Below are 23,712 nucleotides of genomic sequence, written 5' to 3'. Positions count from 1 at the left end.
AAGCTGCTCCTCACCCAGGGACATCCTGCCTTCTTCAGGGTTTCGGTCCTGAGGCTATAAGGAGTATGTATAGTTCACGTGGGGTGGGGAGGGTGGGAGGAGCATCCTTAGACACCCCTGGAGCCAGCACCAGGTCAGGCTCTTGAGGGCATGGAAGTGCTGTGGGGAGATCAACAAACAGTGGACTGTATGTGGGTTTTATTCTGGGCATGGGTGGCCATGGGCTCAGTCCCCCAGTAAGATGGAGGCCTCTTTTACGTGCTGCCGGACCACACGGTCCAGTAGGGTGTGTACATCGCGGGCAGCTCGGGCAGCTGCTTCCAGCACTTGCTCTAGGTGGTCCTCATGCAGCCTGGCATCCATCTCAAGCAGTGCAATCTGGCCCGAGGCTGGCAGCAGGGCCAGGGCTAGCTGGGGACCACCAGCTGCTTCCTCCACATGGCTGAGGTCTGCCAGAGCTGTTCCATCCACAAAGCCAGCTGAGCAGGCACATACAAAGTCCCGCATGGGTATCCCAGCGTCCAGCACTGCCAGAGTGGCTGCATTCACACAAGCTGCATAGGTCCCACCATCTGCCTGCAGCACCTGCAGGGACCCCACCCAGTGGCATCAGTCCATTAGGCTGCTGACCTCTGACCCCATCCCCCCTCACACCCTCCATCTCTGCCCTCCCCGCGTTGAGGGCTGCTGCCTGCTTACCTGCACATAGATATCAATCTGGGAGCGTGGATGCAGCTGTGTAAGGATGGCTGCCTCGAAGGTCTGACGCAGCTGCAGGCCCATCTCGCAGGACTTACGGTCTCCATGTGTCCGCCGCTTGCGCTCACCTGTGCTGAAGGTTGCAGAACTGTACTGACAGTTCACCAGGGCCCTGTCGGGCAGAGCTCGTGCCCGGGAGCCCCGAATCTGTGGAGAGGAAGGACATGTGAGCCAGGCCCACTCCTCCCGGCTCACACTACCCAGTCCTCTGGCTCATGCCCTTAACCTCAGCCTCCCTCCCTCCCTCTCCCTCAGCATCCCAACAATCAACTACTTTACCTCCAAAACACAGCCTGAGGGAGGACCACTGGGCCAGTCTCTAAGCCACAATCATGTCTGGATCTCATCTCTCTCTTAACAGACCTCCCTGTTCCCATCCTTGACTCATCCTCTCCCAACCTATTCTCCACTTGCACCAGAGTCTGTTTGCAAATATCAAGTCCGAGTCTGTCTCCACTACACACTCACATATGTCACTTACCTTCCAAAGGCTTCACCAGAGTGAGATAAAAACCCTAAATCTTTTTCCTGTTCTACAAAGCCCTGAGTTCTTGCCTCCCTAGAAGCCTCTCAGTCTCGTTTAGAATTATTCCGCATCTCCCCCACCAGCAGCCTTTCTGCTCTGCGAACGTGTCATGCTTATTTCCACCCCTCTGGCCTTCCACCAAAGTGGCAATAAACCATGAGGTTTTATTTAAAGTCCCTGTCCTTACGGAGTTTATGTTCCGGTGGGGAGACAAACGATGAGGAATAAGTTAAATTTATGTCTGAGGAGGGGGGTGCAGAAAGCCAGTAAAATGTGTGGCTGTAGGGGACGGGACTTGACAGGTGAGTATGGTGGTCTGGGGAGGTGTCCCCAGGGGGTGACGTCGGCGTAGAGCTGAAGTGAGGCAGAAGGTAGGGGCACACCTGGCGCTTTGAAGGATAGCAAAGAGGAGAGGAGGGCGCAGGGGGCAGTGGCAGACGAGAAAGGCAGGGACCACCGTGCATCATCACACTGTTAGGACTTTGGCGGCGGCCCTACACGGAGGCGAGCGGGCAGGCCTCACTTCCCGAGCCTCTGCTCAGCCTGACGGCCCCACGCACCCCGCAGTTGCCGCCGCCGAGTTCCTGCGCCCGCCCGGGGAGGTCGCTCGGCTCGCGCGCGCCCACTCGCCTCGTGAGGCCCGTAGACCACCGCTAACGCCTTGGTGTTGCCTTGCTCGATGTAAGCCGAGCCGTCGGCCTGAGCGAATACGCCCATCCGCGCCTGGATCTTGCGCAGCTCCCCGGCGCGCCGCCCGTCCACCCGATAGCCCTGGTCCGACAGGAGCTCCAGCCCCGCCATGCCGCCGGGCCACCAGCCCCGCTTCCGCTTTCCCGAGAACTACAGTTTCCGGTGGCCCTGATCCCCAACTTCCGACCTCCCCGGGACCTACGTCTTCCGGAGGGCCCGCTCCCACTTCTGGTCTCGGAGAACTACGGTTCTCCCAGGACTCCACGCGGCCCCACTTCCGGCGGCGGGAATTTACGGTTGTCCACGGCGCCACTTCCGCTACTTCCGGCCCGGGGAGCCTCGGTGGTGCTGACTGGGGAGGGAAAGCTACGGCCGTCTTGGGTAGGTGCCCCGCGGCTGCCTGGGGCGGAGACCCGCTGGGGTACAGCCCCCAGGTCGCTTCCCCCCGGTTTGTCGTGGGGGGGAGGTTCCCACGACTCTCAGGGCCCTCCCGTCCCACGTCGCCCTGGCCGCGGCCGGCGCGCGTCTGCGCCCGCACCCAGGGCCCCCGCGGCAGCCGGCGCGCCTTTGTTTCTCTTTCATGCCGGCAGCCTCCTTCGAGATGCTGGGATACGCCAGGCCCGGTCAGAGCAGCGACTGCTGGAATGGAATCATCGTTTTGTCTCTGACGGCGTCTGAGTTCCTCGGACATGAACGCATTCGTTCTCCCAAGCTGAGGCACACTTTCTGCTCTCTTGCTTTTCACCGTTTAGTTTCTACATTTGCCCACTTAAAAAACGGACACGTTGTTTATATTGTACATACACATGGTCATTTTTTTTTACAGCAGTTTTAATTTTCGATGTTGGCCTCGTTCTTCTATCCGCACGCACCCCCACCTGCCTTAGCTTAAGAAATGGTTCTTCCATGTTTTTCTCCATACTCCCAAAATTACATACAAGGCACACAGATACATGCAGTTGTACATGTACAGCCATATAGTAGCTTTTGGGACTCTGGTTATTTTTAAAAATGGGATTATTTCATACACACTTTTCTGTTTTTTACTCAAAAAATGTCTTTTGAAACCTGTTCGGTTAATCCTGTGGAACTCTAACTTTTTGCTTGGGGTGGATGTACCTGGGGTGTATCAGGCTACTGCTCCATTGAGGACAGTGGGTGTGTGTTCAGGGGCTCAGGGCTTGGAATCCCAGGGTAGGGACTTTGTGGGTGAAGGCTGTAAGTGTGAGAGTTCCTTTTTCCCTCTCACACCAATAATAAGTGTTGCAGTTTTTTACATAATCATTGCCAGCCGGCAGAGTGTTACTGGCATCTTGCATTTCTGGGCATGGTGTATTCCAGCATCTCATGTCAGTCAAATCCACTGGAATTGCTGATGGGTCTACAGGAGGGAGAAATGAGGGGCTTTCCTCTCCAGGTGCCTCCTGTTTCCAGGTACCTCTGTTTCCTAGTGGTCAAGGTCACCAGCAGGGAGCTTATCCCAGCACCCCCTGCACCCACTCCCCAGCTGCATTATTCGTTCCCTCTGCAGTGCTTAGGAAGCCAGGTCCCATGTTTCACGTTTGAATGGACAGGGATACAGCACTCACCAAGAGGAGGCAACATTCACAGGGGCCTAGGAATGGGCACAGGCCAGTGTCCCAGGACGGCCTACACATGCCATCTTTCAGGTCCTTTCATGCTGTTCCATTACATCCAGCTCCCACATGCAATAAAGTGGGTCCCCTTTTTCCATTTAAGAATGAAAATACTGTCACCCTTTTCAGAAAGGTATTGCATAGCATTGTGTGTCTGTTTCTCTTGATGCATAGCCTTAGTGCCTTCAAATAACAAAAAAGGAATATTATGTCTCACATTTCTGGGGGTTGCCTGGTTTCAGCTAGGCAGTTTGCACTTAGGACTTTCCTGCTTGTGGTCACTGCAGATGGTGACTGGCATTGTCTTAAAGGCTTCCTCCCTCAGCATCTTTGGTGGTTGGTGCTGACTCTTGGCCAGGACCACATTTGGGGCTGTGACAGCACACCTGCAAGTGACCTCTCCATCCAGCTGGGCTTCCTTGAAGCATGGCACCAAGGTGACCTCCCAAGAGGAGGTGAGTGTGCATGGTGTTTTAAGATCTAGCCTCAGAAGTCATGTAGTGTCACTCCTGCCAGCTTCCATGGGTCAGGGCAGTCACAGAGGTCTGCTAGGCTCAAGGGGAGGGGACATGGCCCAGCCCTTCAATAGGAGTGGTTCAAGGTCAGCCATAAGGAGAACAGATGGGACGGACATGCTGCAGTGGGTTAGGGCCTAAGTCTCCCAGGCACAGCGTCCCCTCCCAGGTGGTAGGCTCCTAGAATACTGGGCAGGAGGGCTGGCGAGCCAGCCACCATGCTGCTGCTACCTAGTCCAAGGCCATCATGGCCACCCTCAATCCCCTCACCCTCAGCTCTTCAGCTGGACTGAGCAGGTTACTGGTTGAGTGACCCAGGCCTTCTTCACTCAGCAGTTTGAACTTCTACTGTTCCTATTCTTACTAGGTCAAGACTGCTGTAGTCCCCGGACACAGGTGGATGCCCCACCAGTGCCCAGCCCTGATGCATAGTTGGCCCTAGAAGCTCAGGATAATAAGATAATGCTGGTCCTGGGCCTAAGGAGCACCCCCCCCCGCCATGTGACTGGGTGGTGGCTGTTCCTTCCAGATCAGTGGCAACCTTACTGTGTCTGCTGTGAGCATCTCTGGTTTAGGGTATGGACCATTCAGGAGGGAGAACCCCTAGGTTCTCTGGCCCTTGTGTTCTAGCCATAGGGCCCACACATGAGTGGATTCAGGCTTTGGGGGCCCAAAGCTTGTAGAAATTTGGGAGCTGTGTTGAGGATTCCCAAGACCATCCCTGGATTCAGTGATATACTAGGACTCAGAATTCAGCACATGTAATTAATGCTCATAACCAAGATTCAAGGGGAAGGATATTAATCAAAATCAGCAAAGGGAAGTTTTGGGGCAAAATCAGAGGAAAGCAGGCGCCAACTTCGAGTCCTCTCCCTGAGAAGACACACTCCACCCCCAGCAACAAGTTGCAACAATGTGTGTGAAGTGCCGGCCACCAGGGCAGCTCACCAGAGACTCGGTGCCCAGGCTTTCATTGGGGCTGGTCGTGCAGGCACCCTCTGCTCATGATGTACCCAGACTCCCAGAAGCAGAGCAGGAGTTCAGCATAAACCATGTTTGTCTGTACAAAGAGTTTCGATTCAATGAGCCCCTCTTAATGCGGGATGGGAGGAGCCCTCCTGCAACCTGGGTTCCCAGACACCAGCAGCTCTGCAAACATCTGAAGGAGAGACGTTGCAGGGCCCTCTTTAGGAAACAAGCTAAAATCATATTCCCAAAATTAAGTTAACAGAGTAGGAAAAGAATCCTAACATGCAACACAGGTGTTTAAAGTTGACAAGTATCACAGAGATCACAAAACACAGGAAACCAATGCAATGTCATGAATTAACTTCCTGAACGTTTCTCTAACGTTTCCCCTATGCTTTTTGGATGCAAAATCTGATGGCCTCTTAAGATGACGACACTTTTATGATGTCATCTATATAAAGAGGGAAGATAATTTAGTTTCTCCTCTAACGTTCAATCAAACTTTATTATTTATAGCTTTGGAAGTTGTTTTCAGGTCACAATTTCTTTTTCATTTTTTTTCAGGTCACAATTTCTTTAGCTAATATCGTGTACATTTTTAGAGTTGTTAAATTTGAGAAAACCTCTATCAAATTTCTTTTACATGCGAGTCCTAAGATTTCAGGGCCTTTGGGGGCTTCTTGTCTGTGACTAACTAATCTTAGATGTTTTTTGAATTGACGACACTCATTAGCCAATTCCATCCACCCAATATGTGGTGAAAATCAGCGTGGGGGTGGGGGTTGTTCCTGGAAGCCATTTCTACACCAGAATGCAAGCAATAGCTTAACCACACCAGGAAGTGCCTGTTCCCACGGAACCTGAACTAAATATACTCCCAACTCGGCTTCCCTAAGTGGGTCTCAGGACGCCCTCTCCCATTCCACGTGGGAGGGGAGGAAATGCCTGAAAGCGGGTTGCAGTGGGAAGTGACAGCCTTAATTGACTGTGATTAAATGATTTACTTTTGCAAATCGTACAAAATGTGCAACCTGGGGAACACTTTGCTGGGGCCCTGGCCTGGAAGGGTCCTGAGCTAAGACTCATGGCTTCACAGTGAATATGTCCCTGGACCCTGCGGCCCCTAGAGCAGCACAGATGCATCTCAGCAGTGTCCTATCCTGAGAGGAGCGAGCTGCCAGTTGGCAGAGTAGCAGGGCCTTCAACAGACTGTCACCATTCCATTAGGCTGATGGGAACTTGCTCAGTGAGTCCCAGGGTCACGAGCTCATTGCCGCAGGCCATCAGCTCTAAGATGCGTCCTTGGTGTGCAGCCCTGTCCAATGGGAGATCAGGCATTCAGTGAGTCTGAGATTCAGGTGCCGGCAGAGGAACTGCAGGCAGGGAGGGCAAAGCCATGTCTAGAATAGGGGTCAGTTCAGGGAAGAAAAATAACTGTCCTTGGCAGGTGGGAGGGGGTCCGGGGTTGGGTCTCTGCTGCTGCAGGTTGGGTATTTGCAGTGGCAGTGGGAGGACCCCTACAGACCACCACCTGCCACTGCAGCCACTCTTTTCACGGGTCTTCGCATGAGCAAAGCTTTGATGTCTTTGCCTACAAAGGCCGAAACTGGGGCCCCTTCAAAGGCAGTTACTACTGCCTAACCCTCCCATGCAGCTGTCACACTCTCCTGTTTCTTTGCACGTCTCTGTTGAAAACAACATTTTAGATGCTTTATTACAGCAACTCTGGATCGTGATTAGCCTGTCCTTCTTGGGCTTCTTGATCTTGCTGTTTTGTTACTTTATTAGTCCAGTGGCTTGTCGGGGCCCATTTGGTGAGGTCCGTTCCTCCACAGTGTGCAGCTTCTGCTGTCACTACTCGGTCCCCCCTCCCTCCTAGTGCTTACGTTTAAGCCTGGATTCCTCAAAGTGGCATTGGAGTCAACATAGCTTAGGGTTTAGCCACCAACTGAGCCAGTGAGGTGCCATCCTTTGCTGATGAATTAGTGTGCAGTGGGGGGACACCTCCAAGTCTGTCCCATGTCCAGCCAGTGTAGTAGGCTGGAGTATGCCCCAAAAGGTGTCCAGGTCCTGATTCCTAATGGCTGTGGATGTTACCTCATACAGCAAAAGGAACTTTGCAGAAATGATTAAGCTGAGGATCTTGAGAAGGAGAGAGTGTGCTGGAGTATCCAGGTGGGTCCTAACTGTAATCATGAGTATCCTTTTAAGGTGGAAGCGGAGGGATGCTTGGTTACAAAAAAAGGGAAGGAGAGGTGACCTTGGAGGCATGCAGCCTCAAGCCAAGGAATGCTGGACGCTGGACGCGGCAAGGAATGAATTCTCCCCTGGAACCTCCGGAAGGAACTATTCTGGCTAACACCTTAGTTTTAGCCCATGAGACTCTGTGGATTTCTGGCCTTTGGAACTGGAAGAGAATAAATGTCTGCTGTTTTAAGCCTTCACGTTTGTGGTCATGTGTTTGATCTTTTCCATAATTTTTCACCACTGAGGTCTCCACTGTCGTCTGCAACACCACACTCAGTGTCCAGAGAGAGGCAGCCTGCTCAGCCATGCACCCTGGGCAGGGTCTCACCCTGGGCAGGGTCTGGGGGAGCTGGAGGCAGGTGGGAGCCTGCTCCTCCCAGAGTGATGCCCCTGACCCACGGGTGGGTGCCAGGGGGTGGGAGGGAGGCTTTGTCTTCTGAGCTCATCCTTCCCAGGCCCCCTCTGTCCTGTGGCTGGAGCCAGGGTAAAGGGTGCCCAGTGCTCTTGGCCGTACCCTCTTGGAGCAGAACTGTCACAATGCAGAACTCAGGGTAGGAGGGAGCAGGTTCCCGCTCTTCTTACCAAGACTTATTAGACCTCATGAGTCAATGGTACATGCACTTTGGCCAGTCCCCAGTGTGAGAGGGTCATTTCCGGAAGTCCTGCTGCTGCCTGGCGTCTCAAGTCCAAGGCTGGTGCAGGAACTCTGCCACTTCCACTATTTTTCTGGCCAAAATAAGGCACAGGGTCAGTTCAGAGTCCACAGACTGAGACCTGGACCCACCTGTTGGGGGTGGGCAACTGTTGGCAGCCATCTGTGCCCCAGGGGAGGCCACTGCCAGGTTCCTCCAGCGAGGAGAAAGGAGCTGCTTCTGCCTGGAAGGGGGCTCATGGGAGTTTGGGAACCCAAGATACAAGTGGATCTGTCCGCAGTTCCCACCCCAGGTCCCAGGGCCGGCTCCACCCTGGGACAGTGCACTTGCCATCTCCTTCGTATCCCAGCTTCTTTCATGATCCGCTCCGGCATTCCCTTCAACACAGGAGGCTGTGCCAGTTTTCTACTGCTGTGTAGTAGGTTGCCACAAACATAGTGGCTTAACGCTACATCTGCTTATTAACTCAGAGCCCTACAGGTGATGAGTGTGGGCGTGGCATGGGGACGCGGGACTTGAACGACGTTGGATGTGACCTCCTTTCAGCTGAAGAGCTTTCTTTGGTATTTTTTGTAAGGTGGGTCTGCTGGCAACAGGTGCTCTCACTGTTTACCCTGGATTGTCTTTATTTCACCTTGATTTCCAGAAGATCATTTTCCAGGCTGTTGGAATCTTGAGTTTTTAAATGACTTGAGTCTGTCATTCCATTTTCTCCAGGCCTCCCTTGTTTCTGATGAGACGTTAGGTGTTGATTTTATGAGATTCTCTTATATGTGATGGGTTATTTCAATCTTGTGACTTTGAGGTTTTCTCATCGTCTTTCAGTATTTTGGCTATGATGTGTCTGGTCCTGGGGCTCCTCACGTGCCCTGCCTCACGGCCCCCCAGCAATGGAGAATCTTCCTTGAGTGGATCTCTTTTGAGCTTTGCAACCCCTCCTCCAGGAAGAGGCCTGTCCTTCTGTGGGATCACCGGATTCAGCCAGGCTTGCCCAGGATGGTCTCTCTTGCACATCAGCTGTGCTGTGTAACATAACACAACCATGGGTGTACAAGCCATTCTATTCACAGTCCTGCAGTTACGCAGGGCAGGGATACCGGGGCGGGATAGAACTCTGCCTGCCACAGTCCCCCTCTGCCCTCCCGGGAGCGTCTGAGTTGGAAGCTAGCTGCCCTGAGCCTGTCATTGTTTGGGGTAAGATCTCTAGCTCTGTCACCAATGCTCTACTCCTAATCCTTAGAATGAGAATTATTTCCTGCGGACAGGAACTGTTAAAATTTTCATTATTTCCATTAAATTAAGTGCGGTTGCTCCCCAGTCCCCTGGAACACTGCTTTCAGAGGGGCCCTCCGACACGCACACAGCACTGGTGAGAACTCCCCACCAGAGGTCACCGTGCCACATGGAAGCAGTCGGGGAAGGGACATGCAAACCCCAGGAGAACCTGCTGGTTACCAAGTGGAAACTGCAGTGAACTGACCCGCAGAAAGCAAACATAATGTGAAGTAAATAATCATAAGGGAAGAAATGACACAGCTTACAGCAACTGCACAGAGCCGTCCCATTGGAAGACAGACTGCATGAAACAAGGAAGCCCTTTACATGTTCTGAAGTATAAACCTAGCTGTGGCCCTTGAGGTGGCTCCCCTATCCCCAGGCCTCCTGAGGTCTCCCTGCTGCCTGCCCTATCCTGTTCCCTGAGGTTGGGGCCCTGAATGTGGTGCCTTGTCCAGGGCGCCTGTCCCCCACGTGACAATGACACTCCCTGCCACCCCCACAGCAGGGCCACTTTTGGCTCCAGGCTCACCCCAACGTGCTGGCTGGCTTACCGCACGCCCCCAGGCTCTGACCCACCTCGGTCTCTGCAGTCCAGCTCCTGCAGCTACTGGGCCAGAAGCACCCCTCCTGCAGGGCAGCCCAGACATGCCCTCTCCTGACCCCTTCAGATGATGTGCTGTGCCTCGTCACCCAGCCCCATAACCTGGCAGGAGTAGGTGGGGTTGCTGCGGTGGGTGGCCAGTGGGTGGCCAGGTGGGTGGGTGGGGATGCCTGAATCTCGTGCTGCCTCTCCCTGCAAGTGTGCTGTGCTCGGCTGGGGTGAAGAAGCTTCTGTCCTTTAAGAGTGGCTTCCTGGAGGGACTCCGAGCCTGGGGCAGGTCTGGGATCCCCTCGTCCTTCGGCCCTCAGGGGGCCAGGGATCAGAGGTGAGGCACTCATGCTCTGGGCTAGGCTCTGCTGGGCCCTGGCTCTGAAGCCCCGGAATGTGGCTGAGGCGTGGGGGTAGGGGCAGCCGCTGACCTCACAATGGCGGGGTCTACTGTCCCTGGCCAGCCCACTGGCTGTCGGCAGCTGCCGCCCCCCACTGCCGGGCATGTCCCTCCTCAGCAGCTATGAGGGCCTGCGGCAGGAGATCCAGCGGCTGGCTCAGGAGAACGAAGAGCTGCGGAGGCTGGTGCAGCTCATCCAGGAGAACCAGGAACTGAAGCTGGTGCTCAGGAACCGGGGCAGCAGCCTGGGCTTCTGCAGCTCTGGGCTCCTGGCTGAGATGGCCACTAGCCCCCGGTTGCCCCGGCGCATGACCATCAAGTTCAAGGATGCTGAAAGAGGTGAGCGTGCCAGGCCCACCAGGGCTCCTCTCAGAGGCCCACAAGCTCCACTCATCCAGCCAAGGCCGTGAAGAGCAGGGGAAATCCCCTGCTGTCCTGGCCCGTGTCCTGTCCAGTGCTGACAGGTGTATGGAGGAAGGGGGAGAGGCGGGGTGGGGGGTCCCTGAAGGGGTGCAGCAGGGAGAAGGGGATATCGCTGAAAATGTGGCGGAGCCCTGAGGCTGCCCTTCAACCCCCCAGGGCACAGAGGGTGCTGCCTGTCAGTGGGGAGCCCTGTTGCAGCCTGGGGGGCAGCACCCTCTCCTCCTAGGACCAAGCAGGCTTCAATGGCCAGCAAGGGTCAAGGAAGCAAGGAAGCCTGGGGTGGGATGGGGGCCAGGGCATAGATGGTGCTGTGCCCCTGCCTGTCTGGCCATCTGTCGGCGCCATCCGTTAGGTGAAGCAGTCTCCTTCACCTGCTGTTCCTCTGCTTGGGAAGCCCCCTACTCCCCACTGTTCCTTTTCCAGAACCCCTCACAGCTCGCGCCCGCCTCAGGCCTGGGCAGGCACACGGGCAGCTTTCTGACCACAGGGAAACAGGCTGGGGAGGGGCAGCCAACCGCCGCTAAGTCGCGGGACTGACCGCGGCCCCTGGCCACCCGGGAGGGTGGTGTGGAGGAGCCCCTGCCCACGGCGCCCACGCGCAGGCCGGGAGTTGGGGGGGTACTCCAGGGCGCGCGCCAACCGCCCCCCTTACCCTCGCCTTGCCCGGCCCATCAATTCCGCCCTCCCCGGTCGCCCCCGCCCTATCCCCCACAGCCGCCTGACGGTGGGGAGCAGTCCGAGTTCGTCTGGGCCGCCTGCTCCTCCCGCCCCGGGACACCTGAGGAGGGTCCCCAGGGCGCCCACGCTCAGCGAGCTCCGGGCCAGCGCAGGGCTGGGCGGCCCGCGGAGCCAAGGTGGGGGGCGGGGCGCGCCGCTGGGAGCGAGCTGGGAACGCCCGCCGACCCCCGGTCCCCCTCCGGCCCCGCCCCGCCGCCCCTGGGGCGTCTCGCGGCCGAGGGAGGGGGCGGCTCCGGGCAGCCCGAGCCTGACGCAACCGGGAGAGCCCGGCGAGCCGGGATCGGTCGTGCGGGGGGGGCGGGTCCCGCTTCCGGGCTGGGGGCGGGCGCGGGCAGGGCCCGGAGCGAGTGCAACCCGAACAGACGGCGCGCGACCCGGAGCAGACAGGCCAGGTGGGCCCTGCCCCGGGACCCTCCCCGATCCCCTCTCGGCACTCCCGGCCCCGACTCGCCCCCACCAACCGCTCCTTCCTGCCTCCCGGCCGCGGCCGCGCCCGGTCATCTGCGCAGGCTCCGCCCCGTCCCCGTGTCCCTTAAGGCCTCTGCTCCAAGGTCGAGCAATTGGGAAGTGGGCCTTCTGTCACCGGCCCCCCAACCCACGTGCTTCTTGGCGCTTAAAGGGCCAGGAAACCGCAGCGCCAGGGCTCCTGCTGAGTGTCCACTTCCCAAAGATCTGCTCTAGGCCCTGGGTTTCCCCCCAACTCTGGGCACGAGCACTGGGGAATTGGGGGCATTAGGCCCAGCACCCTGGCTTGCCCAGGTCTAGCTCCACCCAGGGCCCCTCCTGGGCCTGGAATCCCCCGTCCTCTCCCCCTCCCAGCTCTGCCCAGGGCTGCCCACCTGTGTATGACCAGGCCTCCCTGCTGACCCCCTATCTCTGTCCAGTTCTCCCAGGACTACCGGCTGAAGAGTCGCTGCTGGACTCCAGCCCTGTCACCATGGGCGGCCCGGAAGGACGCTTCCATTTTGCCATCGACCGTGGAGGCACCTTCACAGATGTCTTTGCTCAGTGCCCAGGGGGGCATGTGAGGGTCTTGAAGCTGCTCTCAGAAGACCCTGCCAACTACGCAGATGCACCCACAGAGGGCATCCGCCGCATCCTGGAACAGGTGGCCCGGGCAGAGCGGTGGGGCAGGGAGGGGCCTCTGGGCCAGAGGCCTGTTGACTGACCATCCGATGACCTGCTGGGGTCCCCAGGAGGGAGGCATGTTGTTGCCGCGGGACCGGCCGCTGGACACCAGTCGTATCGCCAGCATCCGCATGGGCACCACGGTGGCCACCAACGCACTGCTGGAACGGCGAGGGGAGCGGGTGGCCCTGCTGGTGACCCGCGGCTTCCGGGACCTGCTGCATGTGGGCACCCAGGCCCGAGAGGACCTCTTTGACCTGGTGAGCTCGCCCACGCCATCAGGCAGCCGACTGTGCAGCTCCTGCTTTCCCCGGGTGCTGTGGCCCCTTGGGGTGTGCAGTCCTTGGAAGGGTTGTGCCAGCCCAAGACCACCAGTTGACAAAGAGGAGGTTCCGGGCACTCGTAGTGGGACACTGCGTCCTCCCAGCCCTGACTGATCACGTGTTGTCCTGTGCCTATCTGCCGCTGTGCCCTGTCCTGGACCCTGACCCCTCACCCCCGCTGCTGGGTTCTGGGAAGGAGCAGCCCTTGTAGGGGGCAGTTGGCTGCACTCAGCTGTCTGGGGGCACCCCACCTGACTGTATCTCCTGGGCCTGTGGACTGGCCTGTGGGGACACATCCCACCGGCTGCATTACCCCACCCACGCAGGAACCCAGCAAGGACCCTCAGGCCTGGGCCTCCTCTGAGCCTCTGCCCACCCCTAGGCTGTGCCCATGCCCGAGATGCTGTATGAAGAGGTACTGGAAGTGGACGAGCGCGTGGTGCTGTATCGAGGGGAGCCGGGTGCTGGTACACCTGTGAAAGGTACGGTGCATCGGGTGTTGGGGGATGGGGTGGCAGGCCCTGATGGGCATTTGACTGGCAGCGGTGGGCTTCCCTCCTGGCAGGCCGCACAGGGGATCTGCTGGAGGTGCAGCAGCCTGTGGACCTGGGAGCTCTGCGCAGAAAGCTGGAAGGGCTTCTGTCCCGAGGCATCCGCAGCCTGGCCGTGGTGCTCATGCACTCTTACACGTGAGCGTGGGCCGGCCAGGGTGCAGGCACGGGCGGGGGACTGTGGGCGGAAGGCTCAGCAACAGACACTCGGGCATCATCACAGGTGGGCCCAGCACGAACAGCAAGTGGGCACACTGGCCCGGGAGCTGGGCTTCACACACGTGTCACTGTCCTCGGAGGCCATGCCCATGGTGCGCATTGTGCCCCGGGGGCACACAGCCTGCGCCGATGCCTACCTCACTCCCACCATCCAGCGCTACGTGCAGGGCTTCCGCTGTGGCTTTCAGGGTCAGCTCAAGGTGAGGCCCCCTGCCTGTCCGCTCCCCACCACCGCGCCCAGTGCCTGCCCTGTCCCTCACTGCCCCTGCCTGTCCGCAGGACGTGCAGGTGCTGTTCATGCGCTCAGATGGTGGTCTGGCACCCCTGGACTCCTTCAGTGGCTCCCGCGCTGTGCTTTCAGGCCCCGCTGGTGGGGTGGTTGGTTACTCAGCCACCACCTATCGGGTGGAGGGCGGCCAGCCTGTCATTGGCTTTGACATGGGAGGTATGAGGGCCCAAGGGTGGATCTGGGGGAGCCCCCGTTGCCAGGCTGGGCATCGTCGGGTGTCCAGGTCTGTGGGATGACTCCTTACCCGCCCCCCACCAGGCACGTCCACCGACGTGAGCCGCTATGCTGGGGAATTCGAGCACGTCTTCGAGGCCAGCACTGCTGGTGTCACCCTCCAGGCCCCCCAGCTGGACATCAACACAGTGGCAGCCGGTGGGGGCTCCCGCCTCTTCTTCAGGTCAGCTCCACCCCAACCTGGGTGGGACCCCCGGCCTTGCCTGCCACCCTGCCTCCAATTCCAGTTCCCCCTCTCCAAAGGTCGGGCCTCTTCGTGGTGGGGCCTGAGTCTGCAGGAGCCCACCCTGGCCCCGCCTGCTACCGCAAAGGTAAGAGGTGGCATATGCGCTGCCAAGCCCTTTCCTGTGCTGCCCCAGCCCACCTGCCCCTTTAGCCCCACCCCTACTGCCCACTCCCAGTGTCCACCCACAGTCCGCAGCGCCCACACTGTGCGCACCTCCCAGGAGGCCCTGTAACAGTGACGGATGCTAATTTGATCCTGGGTCGCCTGCTGCCTGCTTCCTTCCCCTGCATCTTTGGGCCTGGAGAGGACCAACCACTGTCCCCGGAGGCCTCCCGAAAGGCCCTGGAGGTTGTGGCCACTGAGGTCAACAGCTTCCTGACCAATGGGCCTTGTCCGGCCTCCCTGCTGAGCCTGGAGGAGGTGGCCATGGGGTTTGTGCGTGTGGCCAACGAGGCCATGTGCCGGCCCATCCGTGCGCTCACGCAAGTATGCCCTCACTCCAAGGGGGTGGGAGCCGGGCAGGGTAGGGCAGGCCACTGACCCTCTTCTGGTTCCCCAGGCACGAGGCCATGACCCGTCGGCGCATGTGCTGGCTTGCTTTGGGGGAGCTGGTGGGCAGCATGCATGTGCCATTGCCCGGGCCCTGGGCATGGACACTGTGCACATTCACAGGTGTGTCTGGGTGTGGTGCACGTGTCCTGGCATGGGGGACCACCTTTGGGAGGCACCCCTACCCTATCGCTGGGTGGCCCCTGTCCCTGCAGGCATAGCGGGCTGCTGTCTGCACTGGGGCTGGCCCTGGCAGACGTGGTACACGAGGCACAGGAGCCCTGCTCCCTGTCCTACGCTCCTGAGACCTTCGTGCAGCTGGACCAGAGGCTGAGCCGCCTGGAGGAGCAGTGTGTGGATGCCCTGCGGGCCCAGGGCTTCCCCAGGTGGGGTTCTGGGGGCCTGCAGCACCCTAGCCACCTCACTTGGTGCCTAGGCCCCTCGGGCAGCAGTCAGGGAGGGCTGGACTCCGAGTGCTGGAGGAAGCAGGGCAGGCATCCTTGAGGGGCACCCTGTGTGAGTGCCTGGCTCGCCCACTGCTGCAGGTCCCAGATTAGCACTGAGGGCTTCCTGCACCTGCGCTACCAGGGCACTGACTGTGCCCTGATGGTGTCGGCCCACCAGCACCCAGCCACTGCCCACTCACCCAGAGCTGGCGACTTTGGGGCAGCCTTCATGGAGAGGTATGTGAGCTCTGCATCCTGGGAGCCCTGGCGGGTGGCCTGCTGGCCTGGCCTCCTGGTTCTGATGGCTCCCTCGGGGCTGATGGCTGCGCAGGTACATGAGGGAGTTTGGCTTCATCATCCCTGAGCGGCCGGTGGTCGTGGACGATGTGCGGGTGAGGGGCACCGGTCACAGTGGCCTTTGCCTCGAGAACGTCCCGAAAGCCCAGAGTGGGCCCCCCCGGGTAGACAAGGTTGGTGGTCCTGCCTGTGCCCGCCTACCCACTCCCACTGGGATATGGGGACAGGTGTGGATGGGGAGACCCTGGGAGAGTGCTGGACCTGGGAACCTTGCTCACCTCTCACATCCTCCTCAGATGACCCAGTGCTTCTTTGAGGGGGGCTACCAGGAGACCCCCGTGTACCTGCTGGGAGAGCTGGGCTGTGGGCACAAGCTTCAGGGGCCCTGCCTCATCATTGACAGCAACAGGTGCGTGAGGGCTGGGCCAGAGCTGCGGGCCCGGGCGGGCTGCGGCCCCGGCGGAGTTCTCTGGTCCTAGGCTGCGAGAGTCTGAAAGACCCTGGGATCCCTTCATGCTTGGGGTGTTCCTTTGCCTGGGGATGTGGGCCTCTGGTTGTGGGGGTATGACCTGGCCCCTCCAGCCCCTCTGCTCCCCTGCCCCCAGCACCATCCTGGTGGAGCCAGGCTGCCAGGCAGAGGTGACTGAGACGGGGGACATCCGCATCTCCGTGGGGGCTGAGGCCCCCAGTGTGGTGGGTGCCCAGCTTGACCCTATCCATCTGTCCATCTTCTCCCACCGCTTCATGAGCATCGCCGGTGAGTGGCTGCCCCTGTTGCACCCCACCGCCCGGCTCCCTGTAATCTCGGGCAGAGGTGCCTGGCAGGGGGTTCCAGAGAGAAGGTGTGACCTGGGGAAGGGGCAGAAGCAGAATCCCTGCTGGGACAGGGCAGGCAGTGTGGCCCTGGCCCTGGACAGCACAGCCCCACTGCACCTGCTGGCCGTGGGCAGCGTGGGTGCTTTTCTCTACCAGCACCGTGTGGTCTGGGATTGCCACTCTGTGGACTGAAACAGGCACTGCACAGTGACCTCGGGGCCAGGGTCAGGCCGCGTGCCGTCTGGGACCCCGAAGCCTGTGCCTTGGCACCAGGTCCTTGAAGAACTAGGCCCAGCAGAGGGTTGATGTGGGGCGCTCGGTTCTTGCTGGGGCTCCAGGCAGGGGTGGGGGGGGTGCAGTTGACATAAGCAGAACACGACCTGGTCACGGCCCTGCTGTGTCAAGGTGGGCCATCACTGCCTTTGCTTCTGGGTCTGGGACTCAGAGGCCTTGAAGGCGGTGGTCCTGCCTCTCCATATCCCAGAGCTATGCTGTGGGTGTGGTGGGACCAGTGGGCACCTGGTCACTCTGTGCCCCCAGAGCAGATGGGCCGAATCCTGCAGCGCACAGCCATCTCCACCAACATCAAGGAGCGCCTGGACTTCTCCTGCGCCCTCTTCGGGCCGGACGGGGGGCTGGTCTCCAACGCCCCTCACATCCCTGTGCACCTGGGTGCCATGCAGGAGACAGTGCAGTTCCAGGTTTGGCGGGTCCCTCTCCCTGCCCTCCTGAGCCCTGTGCCCCACTCCCTCCCCACTCTGCACCTGTCTCCTGGCTTCAGATCCAGCACCTGGGGGCCAGTCTCCACCCCGGTGACGTGCTGCTGAGCAACCACCCCAGCGCTGGGGGCAGCCACCTGCCGGACCTGACTGTCATCACGCCAGTGAGTGTCGCTGCCCAGGTATCTTTGGTGGGGGGGCTGCCACCACAGCTGACCGTTCTCAACTCCTAGGTGTTCTGGCCGGGTCAGACTCGGCCTGTGTTCTACGTGGCCAGCCGTGGGCACCATGCGGACATCGGGGGCATCACACCAGGCTCCATGCCCCCCCACTCCACCACCCTGCAGCAGGAGGGCGCCGTCTTTCTGTCCTTCAAACTCGTCCAGGGGGGTGTCTTCCAGGAGGAGGGTGAGCGGGAGTGGGGCTGGGGTGGGGCAGGGTGGAATTCAGTGGGATAGCACACGTGGCTGCTTCCTGCAGCCAGGCTGGACAGCTACTGGGATGCAGCCCACTGGCTGAGGCCTGCCTGCGGGCTTGGGGAGCCAGGTGGTGACCGCACAGCATGGCTGCAGACTGTCTCTCAGAGATAATCAGAGGAGCTGAGATGAGTTCTGCCTGTGCCCAGGAAGGCCTCAGCGGTTCTGGAGGTGGGGCGGGGTGGCCAGGATATCTCAGGCACTGGGTGCAGGCGGGAGGAGCCTGTCTTAAGGTGGGCAGCTGCTTGTGGTATTGGTAACGTACACTGGGTTTGCATTGGGTCTGGGGATGTCAGAGAGCTGGTGGCGCCAGGGCCCAGGGGCTGCAGGCCCTTGGAGAGCTTTCCTGAGCTTGGGTCCATCACTGGGCAGGGCGCAGTGGAGCAGCAGTGGAAGGCCACAGCGGGGCCTGACTTGGTAGCCTGTGTGCCCTGAGCACCCTCTGCCTACGTGCCTGCAGGCCAGGCCCCGGAGCGGGCTGGGGGCAGCTGCAGCCGAGTCTCAGGTGGGAAGCAGGCATCAGGGTGGGGACTGCTGATCTGGGGTCATGGTTGGTATCTGGTGGGATTTGGGTGCGGGGTGGGGCATCAAGTTTGGAAAGCTGCAGCTTCTGGCAGCGGGAAGTGGGAAGTGCAGAGCTGCTCTGAGGCCACAGGGGTTGGGAGCCCAGGGGGCAGCCAGAGTGGGGACGGGCAATGCAGGTGGGTGGGTGGCGGGGTAACAGGGCCATGCGTTGCTGCGGGTGCTGAGGGCGCAAACAGAGGCACCCAGGCCTGGCTGCTTCCTCGCTCAGTGTTGGGTGTGGGCAGGGATCCCCGAGGAACAGGTGCAGGCAAGCGGCCAGGGAGCCTCAGAGGGGGCAGAGCTCCCGGAGCAGGGAGCGTGGTCTTCGGGCCAGGACCTGGGCTGCTTGCCGGAGGGTGGGGTGGAGGCCTCGTCCAGGCACAGGCGGCCACACTGATGCTCTTTCAAGTCAGTCTGCTGCTGGGGACAGTGAGAGTGGGGAGGGCCAAGGGAAGCGGCTTTTCTCCTGGGAGAGGAGGGGATGCCCAGAAAAGGCAGGAGGGAGTGATGGGGAGGGGAGGGCAGGAGGAGTGGAGGAAGGGGGAGAGTTTGCTTGAGGGAATCTGCCCCCTGCCCCTGGCCCTGCTCTAGGCACCTCTAGCCCCTGTGAGGTCAGATGCAAAGCTGCTCGTCCAGGCCCAGGGTCCCCTGGGGGACTGGGGTGTGGGAAGGAGAAGGTACAGCAGATGAGGGAGAAGCTGGGGGCTCAGGGGGCCCTGGAGGAGTCAGCAGGGTTGTGAGGAGCCAGTGATGGGCCCACATGTGGTGCCCAGCTGAGGTACAGCAGGCATGAAGCAGGGCACCAGGTGGCCCTGGGGCTGGGAGGATGGCTCAGTGGTGACCCCTCCATTCAGCGGTGATCGAAGCCCTGCGGGCACCAGGCAAGATTCCAGGCTGCAGCGGCGCACGGAACCTGCATGACAACCTGTCAGATCTCCGTGCCCAGGTGGCTGCCAACCAGAAGGGCATCCAGCTGGTGGGCGAGCTCATCGGGCAGTACGGCCTGGATGTGGTGCAGGCCTACATGGGCCACATTCAGGTGGGCCTGGGGGCAGTGGTGTGCCTACCCCAGGCTGGTGGGCGGGGAGGGACCACCTGACCTACCGGAAGGTGGTGTGGCTGTTGCTGAATGTACTGTCTGCCAGGCAAATGCTGAGCTAGCTGTGCGAGACATGCTGCGGGCCTTTGGAACCTCGCGCCAGGCCCGGGGCCTGCCCCTGGAGGTGTGTGCCGAGGACCACATGGACGATGGTTCCCCCATCCGACTCCGTGTGCAGATCAACTTGAGTAAGGTCAGTCTTGGAAGCGGCACCTCCTGAGGCCTCAGGGCCATGGCCACCTGGCTGCTGACCACCTCTCCCCTCTCCCTGGGCTGGCAGGGCAGTGCAGTGTTTGACTTCAGCGGCACTGGGCCTGAGGTGTTTGGCAACCTCAACGCGCCGCGGGCCATCACGCTGTCTGCCCTCATCTACTGCCTCCGCTGCCTGGTGGGCCGCGACATCCCACTCAACCAGGTGCGCAGGGGTGTGCAGTGTGCCAGGACAGAGGTCCGCCCCAAGAACCGGGTCACCCTGAGTGAGTCTGAGGGCCAAGTTGACCCCCAAACCAACTAATTCTGCTGATGCAAGTGGTGGGGCACCATGTTCCTCCTAGTCGTTCTGGAGAGTTGGCGCCTCTCCCCACAGGGCTGCCTGGCGCCGGTGAGTGTTGTCATTCCTAGAGGCTCCATCCTGGACCCGTCCCCAGAGGCAGCCGTGGTGGGCGGCAACGTGCTCACGTCGCAGCGCGTGGTAGACGTCATCTTGGGGGCCTTTGGAGCCTGTGCAGCCTCCCAGGTGTGGCGGGGCGGGCGGATGGGCGCAGCTCTGGAGCTGCTGGGGGCCGGGAGGGCTGTGGGCTGGCCGGCAGGCAGGGGAGTGCAGCAGCCACTCGCCTCTACCAGGGCTGCATGAACAACGTGACCTTGGGCAATGCCCACATGGGCTACTACGAGACAGTGGCGGGAGGCGCGGGCGCAGGCCCTGGCTGGCACGGGCGCAGCGGTGTGCACAGCCACATGACCAACACACGCATCACCGACCCCGAGATCCTAGAGAGCAGGCGAGTGGTGGGGGAGGGGTGGCGCTGAGGACCGGGCCTGGGGTGAAGCCTGGGCTGGTCAGGCGGCACTGAGCCCCAGGCCTGCGCAGGTACCCGGTCATCCTGCGCCGCTTCGAGCTGAGACTGGGGTCCGGGGGCCGTGGCCGCTTCCGGGGTGGCGATGGTGTTGTCCGAGAGCTGCTCTTTCGTGAGGAGATGCTGTTGTCAGTGCTGACCGAGCGCCGTGCGTTCCAGCCTTATGGCCTCCTGGGTGAGTGGCTCTCTTCCCCTCCCTCAGCCCGGCTGGGTCTGGTCTGTTCCCCACCCACCCCCTGTCCCATCTTCCCCCCTCCCCCATCTCTCCACCAACCCCCATCCCCCATGTCTTTCACTTTCTTGCCTCCTGGGCGACCCCCCCACCTCTTCCCAAAGGGGGTGAGCCAGGCTCCCGTGGCCTTAACTTGCTGATCCGAAAGGATGGCCGGACCGTGAATCTGGGAGGAAAGACCTCTGTGCCTGTGTACCCAGGGGTAAGATTGCGGCCTGGCTTGACTCCCTCCACCCCAGCGGCCCTCATCCCAGAGACTGAACAAGTTACAAAAATAACCAGAGACCGAGTTTAATTTGATTCCTGAAGAATAGGGGGCCATGGGCCAGGTCTCTGCGGTCTAAGCTGCTGCTATGGATGTGCTACCCCAGTAGGGATGGGACCAAGGTGGGAGGCGGGGTGGAGCCCATACTGTCGCTGAACCGGCCCTCTCCCCAACAGGACGTGTTCTGCCTCCAAACACCGGGCGGCGGGGGCTTTGGGGACCCAGAGGACCCCGCCCCACCACCAGGATCGCCCTCGCAGCCTCGAGCCTTCCCCAAGCGGGGCAGCATCTATGAGTACCGCAGGGCCCAGGAGGCTGTGTGAGGAAGGGCCCACACAATAAAGACCCCTTAAGGTGCCCAGTTCCCACGGCAACCAGCCAGGCTCACATTCTGTGTCCCTGTTTGTCTTTCCATCTGTCCTGGCACCTGTCTCCTGCGTGCCTGCCTTAGGAGGGCATGGAAATGCGGAGCCGAAGTCCCACCGCCAGGTGGTCCATGAGCCCTGCTAGGGCGGTGCTGAATGTCACCTGTTCCACCTCCTAGGGGCGGGAGTCAGTTGAGGAGTCGCCCCAGTGCCAGGAGCCCAGCACTCTAAGCTCTGGCACTTACTGGGCTCAGGCCTCCGGGCACTCCTCTGTAGGTGATGTAGTCCAGACGCCGGCCACGCCAGGGCTTAGCTCTGCGGCATCCCCTGGGAGGGCCTGCCAGGTAGCGGCGGCGCCCTTCCTCCTGCTCCAGGGCCCTAAGGAGAGGCAGTGTCACCAATGCCAGGGCAGTCCTCCTTCCGGGAAGTGCTCCAGGTCGCCACTCACCTCCGCAGCATCTCTGGGGAGCAGGCCACTGAGTGGTGCAGCTTGGAGGTTCTCAGCAACGTTCCTTGGGAGGGCGAGGAAGGGTGGTATCAGTGGGAGTCTCGGCAAGCCCTCTCAAGGTCCACCTGCCCCCACCCAGGCATGGTACCCAGGGCCCAGGGCTGCTCCTGACGCGTGCCCAGCCTGCAGGGATCCTGGAAGCGGCTGAAAAGATGGTGCTGTTGCTCTTGTGCGTGGTCTGCAGACAGGCCAGCACTCAGTGGTCAGGGCCAGGACACCCGGCCCACCCCGCTGCAGCCTCCTGTCACCCAGCGAACAGTTGTCAAAGTTCAGGTCACCCAGGAGCACGCTGAAGGCCACGGCCTCGTCACTCTGGCGGCTCTCAGCCTCGAACTGTTCGGCCCAGTCCAGCAACAGCATCAGCTGCTTGCAGCGCAAGAGCCCGTCCTCTGTTGGGGAGCGGGGAAGGGGCACCAGGAGGGAAGGAAGGCTCAGTCCTAGGTGCCATTCTGTATCCTGAACACCCAGTTTAACCCCCACCCCCGCCTTCCCTTGCCCCTCCTGGTTCTGATCTGTGAGCCCACCCAGGCACTTGAAGGGACTCGCGGTGTCTGGGCAGTGAACAAACGTAGGGGGAGCGGAAGTGTAGCCAAGAATTAGGACCTGCCGCTGCCACGCGGGGGAAGGGGATTTGGGGGCAGCCTGCCCAGGAGCCTACGAGCCAGCTAACCAGGCTCACCACTCCGCGCATGAAGGTGTGTGCAGTGCAGGAAGCCCACGATGCTGCACCCATCCAGGATGCCTAGCTGCGCCTGCAACACCACGGACAGCGGGAGCAACCTTCGCACTTTCGACCCCATGCCCCGCCCACTCCCTGGCCGGGAGCGTGGCGGCCGGTGGGCGGGTACCTGTGCGGAAAGTAGTCCTTCGGAGGCCAGCACGTCCTCGCGACGCGCTTGGGGTAAGATCCGGAAGGCGGCGCGCAGCAGAGGATAGCGTGAGGCCAGCAGCAGCCCGCTGCCCAGCAGCTCAGGCTGCAGGCCGAATGTGCCCACGTCGTACAACACCCGGCCCAGACTGGGTGCCAGGCGTCTCACCAGGCGTTGCTCTGCGCGCAGATCGAACACCTCCTGCAGGCACACGAAGTCCAGACGCGCTGGCATGACACCTATCAGCACCCCTCACGGCATACCCTGCACTGGCGGACCACAGCCTGCAACCCCATGGCGAGAACGCCGCAGGCCGGCGAGCAGCGCGGCGCCCATGGCCTCGGCCCGCTGCTGGCTGTGCTGCAAGTTGCTGAAGCACGCCAAACCGTCGGGAAGCAGGCACACGTTGGCGCTGAGGAAGCTGAAGCAGCGCGAGGGCTCAGCTGAGGGGCGCCAGGGCGCGGGGGGCGCCCAGCTCTGGGGAAGGGGCTGGTAGCAGAAGGGGCGGCGCCAGGCTTGCAGCAGCAGCCAGAGCAGCAGGCCTGGCAGGGCCAGAGGCAGGCTGATGAGAAGCAGCAGCAGCAGCAGCACCGCTCCAATGCCTGCCGCTATGCTCAGCCACGGGCCGCTCGGGCGCGCGGCCGGCGCCCAGTAGCCCAGCAGCTGGTCCAGGGCCCAATAGGCCGGGAAAAGTAGCGCGCGGGCCAGGCGGTGGAGAGCCTGCAGCACAGGGCGCGGGAAGGGCGAGGGCCGTAGGGCGCAGGGCACTGGGGGCCAGTCGCGCGGGGATTGCACGGCGCACGGGGCTCGTTGGCAGCTGCACTGACAACTCATTCGTTTCCGGCGTGCAAGTCGACTCGTTCGTGCGTTCGCGGGAGCTGCAGGGGGGGTCACAGGGTTCAAGGCCAGGTGGCACAACCTGTGCGCGGGGCCAGGAAGGCGCTGTGCCCCGCGACCTTGGGGATGCGGGCGCAGGCGTAGCCGGCGCGTCGGCGAAGCCGCCCTCTCCTCGCCCGCGTGGAATCTCGGCGGCGGCG

The 23,712-nt window shown here is 60.8% G+C and overlaps 3 protein-coding genes and 2 long non-coding RNA genes across 9 annotated transcripts; 2 read left to right on the top strand and 3 right to left on the bottom strand.

Moving 5' to 3' along the window:
* Nucleotides 1–183: 183 nt before the first annotated feature.
* EXOSC4 (exosome component 4) lies at nt 184–2,189 on the bottom strand. Its single transcript, XM_006211238.3, has 3 exons — nt 1,916–2,189; nt 700–906; nt 184–585 (listed from the first exon to the last, which is right to left on the bottom strand). Exons 1-3 carry the CDS (start codon nt 2,084–2,086, stop codon nt 226–228), a joined length of 738 nt encoding a protein of 245 aa, XP_006211300.2. The 5' UTR covers nt 2,087–2,189; the 3' UTR covers nt 184–225.
* Nucleotides 2,136–2,815, top strand: LOC140689354 (uncharacterized). The gene is made up of 2 exons (XR_012064295.1): nt 2,136–2,356; nt 2,566–2,815. It is a non-coding gene; the product is annotated as an uncharacterized lncRNA (long non-coding RNA).
* Nucleotides 2,816–5,582: 2,767 nt separating this feature from the next.
* On the bottom strand, nt 5,583–10,683 carry LOC140689353 (uncharacterized). The gene is made up of 2 exons (XR_012064293.1): nt 9,851–10,683; nt 5,583–9,018 (listed from the first exon to the last, which is right to left on the bottom strand). It is a non-coding gene; the product is annotated as an uncharacterized lncRNA (long non-coding RNA).
* OPLAH (5-oxoprolinase, ATP-hydrolysing) lies at nt 10,329–21,320 on the top strand. Of its 5 annotated transcripts, none has more exons than XM_072949975.1 (27): nt 10,332–10,602; nt 12,309–12,532; nt 12,621–12,812; nt 13,258–13,357; nt 13,441–13,564; nt 13,650–13,845; nt 13,925–14,090; nt 14,193–14,331; nt 14,412–14,479; nt 14,570–14,880; nt 14,954–15,066; nt 15,159–15,329; nt 15,489–15,626; nt 15,721–15,859; nt 15,983–16,095; nt 16,292–16,443; nt 17,043–17,203; nt 17,284–17,385; nt 17,473–17,629; nt 19,116–19,300; nt 19,407–19,553; nt 19,641–19,775; nt 19,947–20,096; nt 20,204–20,361; nt 20,451–20,611; nt 20,773–20,870; nt 21,110–21,320. In XM_072949975.1, the coding sequence occupies exons 1-27, from the start codon at nt 10,368–10,370 to the stop codon at nt 21,254–21,256; spliced, it is 4,182 nt and encodes a 1,393-aa protein (XP_072806076.1). In that variant the 5' UTR covers nt 10,332–10,367; the 3' UTR covers nt 21,257–21,320. The 5 variants fall into 5 exon arrangements, 4 of the variants coding, with proteins under 4 accessions (XP_072806076.1, XP_072806075.1, XP_072806077.1 ...); XM_072949974.1 differs by having other exon boundaries at nt 17,455–17,629; XM_072949976.1 differs by having other exon boundaries at nt 10,333–10,602; nt 14,615–14,880; nt 17,455–17,629.
* On the bottom strand, nt 20,777–23,712 carry LOC102528709 (sphingomyelin phosphodiesterase 5). The gene is given in 7 exon segments (XM_072949978.1): nt 20,777–21,473; nt 21,544–21,676; nt 21,747–21,810; nt 21,895–21,984; nt 22,055–22,195; nt 22,486–22,558; nt 22,655–23,712. Coding segments are annotated over 7 exon segments (1,449 nt in total). The 5' UTR covers nt 23,510–23,712; the 3' UTR covers nt 20,777–21,380.

This window comes from Vicugna pacos, chromosome 25 (genome assembly GCF_048564905.1).
Source record: "Vicugna pacos chromosome 25, VicPac4, whole genome shotgun sequence".
Lineage (NCBI taxonomy): Eukaryota > Metazoa > Chordata > Mammalia > Artiodactyla > Camelidae > Vicugna > Vicugna pacos.
The sequence above is the reverse complement of the archived record's forward strand: the minus strand, read 5'-3'. Positions and strand labels throughout refer to the sequence as shown.

Coding starts and splice junctions, on each gene's coding strand:
- EXOSC4 (XM_006211238.3), bottom strand. CDS start 2,086: ATGGCGGGGCTGGAGCTCCTGTCGGACCAGGGCTATCGGGTGGACGGG. Junction 907..1,915: donor TGGTCTACGGGCCTCACGAG/GCGAGTGGGCGC, acceptor TCCTCTCCACAG/ATTCGGGGCTCCCGGGCACG. Junction 586..699: donor AGATTGATATCTATGTGCAG/GTAAGCAGGCAG, acceptor GGGTCCCTGCAG/GTGCTGCAGGCAGATGGTGG.
- OPLAH (XM_072949974.1), top strand. CDS start 10,368: ATGTCCCTCCTCAGCAGCTATGAGGGCCTGCGGCAGGAGATCCAGCGG. Junction 15,067..15,158: donor GACACTGTGCACATTCACAG/GTGTGTCTGGGT, acceptor CTGTCCCTGCAG/GCATAGCGGGCTGCTGTCTG. Junction 20,871..21,109: donor CTGTGCCTGTGTACCCAGGG/GTAAGATTGCGG, acceptor TCTCCCCAACAG/GACGTGTTCTGCCTCCAAAC.